This window comes from Phyllobates terribilis, unplaced genomic scaffold (genome assembly GCF_046119375.1).
Source record: "Phyllobates terribilis strain yellow unplaced genomic scaffold, ASM4611937v1 Scaffold_7__3_contigs__length_470593459, whole genome shotgun sequence".
In the NCBI taxonomy this organism is placed as follows: domain Eukaryota; kingdom Metazoa; phylum Chordata; class Amphibia; order Anura; family Dendrobatidae; genus Phyllobates; species Phyllobates terribilis.
Window position 1 is genome coordinate 89,534,158 of NW_027362767.1, and position 2,624 is coordinate 89,536,781.

The 2,624-nt window shown below is 44.4% G+C and overlaps 1 protein-coding gene across 1 annotated transcript in view; it reads right to left on the minus strand.

Annotated features, from left to right (window-relative positions):
* Positions 1 to 736: 736 nt before the first annotated feature.
* The window catches only part of INSM2 (INSM transcriptional repressor 2), a 2,365-nt gene continuing 477 nt past the window's right edge, over positions 737 to 2,624 (minus strand). The window contains exon 1 of the mRNA XM_073637543.1: positions 737 to 2,624. This exon is cut by the window's right edge and continues 477 nt beyond it. Within this exon, the coding sequence (XP_073493644.1) occupies positions 1,600 to 2,624 (1,025 nt within the window). The 3' untranslated portion in view covers positions 737 to 1,599.

Consider the following 2,624-nt stretch of genomic DNA (forward strand, 5'->3'; position numbering starts at 1 on the left):
GCTCTGGACCACAACTGTAGCTAAAATACAAAAGTATCACTGCAAAAATTCAGTGTGTAACCCCAACCAGTGCGAGATCAACCTGACCCCATGCTTCAGCAAGTGAAGATACACAGAACAAGTAGAGGACAAGGTTCCCTCAGTTCATAATAAAGGCTACAATCCTACTGTCACTTTAGCTAATAAACAGCAAATAATATTTGCAACAGTGTTAGCTTTCCACATGGAACGCAACATTAATCAATATTTATCCCAATACTGGGAGGATTTTCAGATCTTACCAGCCAAAATCCATCAAATTTGAGCAGTTCTTTTCTCTTCTCCATTCTCCATTAGTAGTAGTTTCCCAATCCATAGGATCGCTTTTTCGAAGTTAAATTTTCAGTCAAATAGAATTTATTCAGATTCTTTAAAAACAAATAAAAAAAAAGGATAAATAAACAAAAAGTAGAAAAAATAAATATAAAATGTACAGGCACAAATGTAGCAGAAATTAATTTTCCAATTCAGTGTTGAGTGTAATATTTCAATTTTAGTGATAGGTAAAAAAAACACAGATAACACATAGTAATATAAATTAGTTGTGCCAAAGGACAAACTCCATTCTGCTACATCTGTTTATAGATTAAATTGGCGTACAGCTAAGAATTACCAGATTCATTAATAGGAGGTGCATCATTAACATCAATCCTTACAAATCGTAGTATTTACTTTTCACGTTACCAAATCTCCCCTCATATTATCCATATAACCAGATTTTAGAACCTGGCAGTTTTAATTATAAGATCCTACAAATATTCCATTGTCTAAGCAAACATTAAATAGTTACCAGTTAGATAGAACTCCTTTATTAGACACCAGTTCATACATGTACACAACACCTTTGGTTTATTTTCTTTTAAAGCACAACATAAAAAAATGTATATGACATGTTTAACCCCAAACATATCTTCTAGGAGTCAATGTCTGCGCCAAGATACTATCTACATCCAATCTGTACATTGTGAACCTGATGAAATAGTTAAAACCTCATTCCAAGACAAGGCTGCTTTGGAAGAAAAAAAAAATATTTCAAGCTTTTTAATACATGTACAATACTAATACTATGTGTAGCGCAAAGAGAAGTTCAAAAGTGACTTCTGGTGACCAGGAGCCCCTGACAAGTGTTGAACAGCCAGGTCTCAGGGGCACCTGACAAAGTGTCCAGCAGCCAGGTGTCAGGGGCACTTGACAAAGTGTCCAGCAGTCAGGTCTCATGAGCCCCTGACAAAGTGTTCAGTAGTCAAGTCTCAGGGGCCCCTGACAAAGTGTCCAGCAGTCAGGTCTTATGAGCCCCTGACAAAGTGTCCAGCAGTCAGGTCTCATGAGCCCCTGACAAAGTGTTCAGTAGTCAGGTCTCAGGGGCCCCTGACAAAGTGTCCAGCAGTCAGGTCTCATGAGCCCCTGACAAAGTGTTCAGTAGTCAGGTCTCAGGGGCCCCTGACAAAGAGTTCAGCAGCCAGGTCTCAGGGGCACCTGACAAAGTGTCCAGCAGCCAGGTATCAGGGGCACTTGACAAAGTGTCCTGCAGTCAGGTCTGAGGAGCCCCTGATAAAGTGTTCAGCAGCCAGGTCTCATGGAAAGTGGTGGTGTTGGCAGTGGCAGGTCTGGTCTACCCTCTGATGAATGACACTTGTTCATGTGTAAGCTGAGACCAGGAGAGCTGAAGAAGGCAGTAGGACAGAATTCACATGGGAAGATTTGCTGCCCCCCTTCAGCTACCAGGGCTTCTTCTAGAGGTAGGAGAAGTTCTTCTCTCACTGCATGCCACAGTCTGTGCTTGTCTCTAATGTCTATGGATGGAAAGTGAACTCCACAGAGGGTGCAGGGGTAAGTAAGTTGCCCTCCTCTCTCCATAGGGCCATAGGGCTGGTGGGTGAGCAGGTGTTTGCGCAGGTAGGCATGCCTTCTGAACCTCTTGTGGCAGTACGGGCAGTGAAATGCCTCTTCCTCGCTCTCTTCTGAGGCAGCCTGAGAGACTGGGGTCTGGGCATCCTCCCTACCTTGGCAGGAGCTATTCCCTGAGTGCAAGGAGCTGTCCACACTTTGCTGGTGCTGACTGTGAGAGCTCTGCTCTATCAGACTCACTGCAGAGCTGCGACCACTGCTGTTCTCCTTCCCCTCCAGCAGAATAGGCAGTTTCTTCCCCCCTTGCCCCTCATTGCCCAGTGTCCTTGGTTTATGCCACCGTCTATGTGATGCCAGGTTAGCAGGACAACTGAAGATCTTGTCACACTCTGGACATCTGTATTCTACTCGGACAATCCTGGAACATTTGTGTTGCGCTAATGCGAAAGGGTCAGCATACTGCTCCTTACAGAGCTGGCAGATGAACTCTCCAAGAGGTGGTCTCTTCATCAGGGGGCTGCGAGCTTTGCCATCAGGTTCTTCAGCTTTAATTTTTAGCCCCAGCACTGGAGATGTAGTCACCTCATCGGTAAAGTGCAGCTTCCTACTGGCTTTAGGCTTTTTGGTTGGTGGTTTTGCTGCCCTGGCAGAGTCCCTGGCACACAAGTTTGGATGGATCTTGGATTCTGGAGTCAAGAAAGGATTCTGGTGATGATGAGACAGGAGCTTCTCCATGG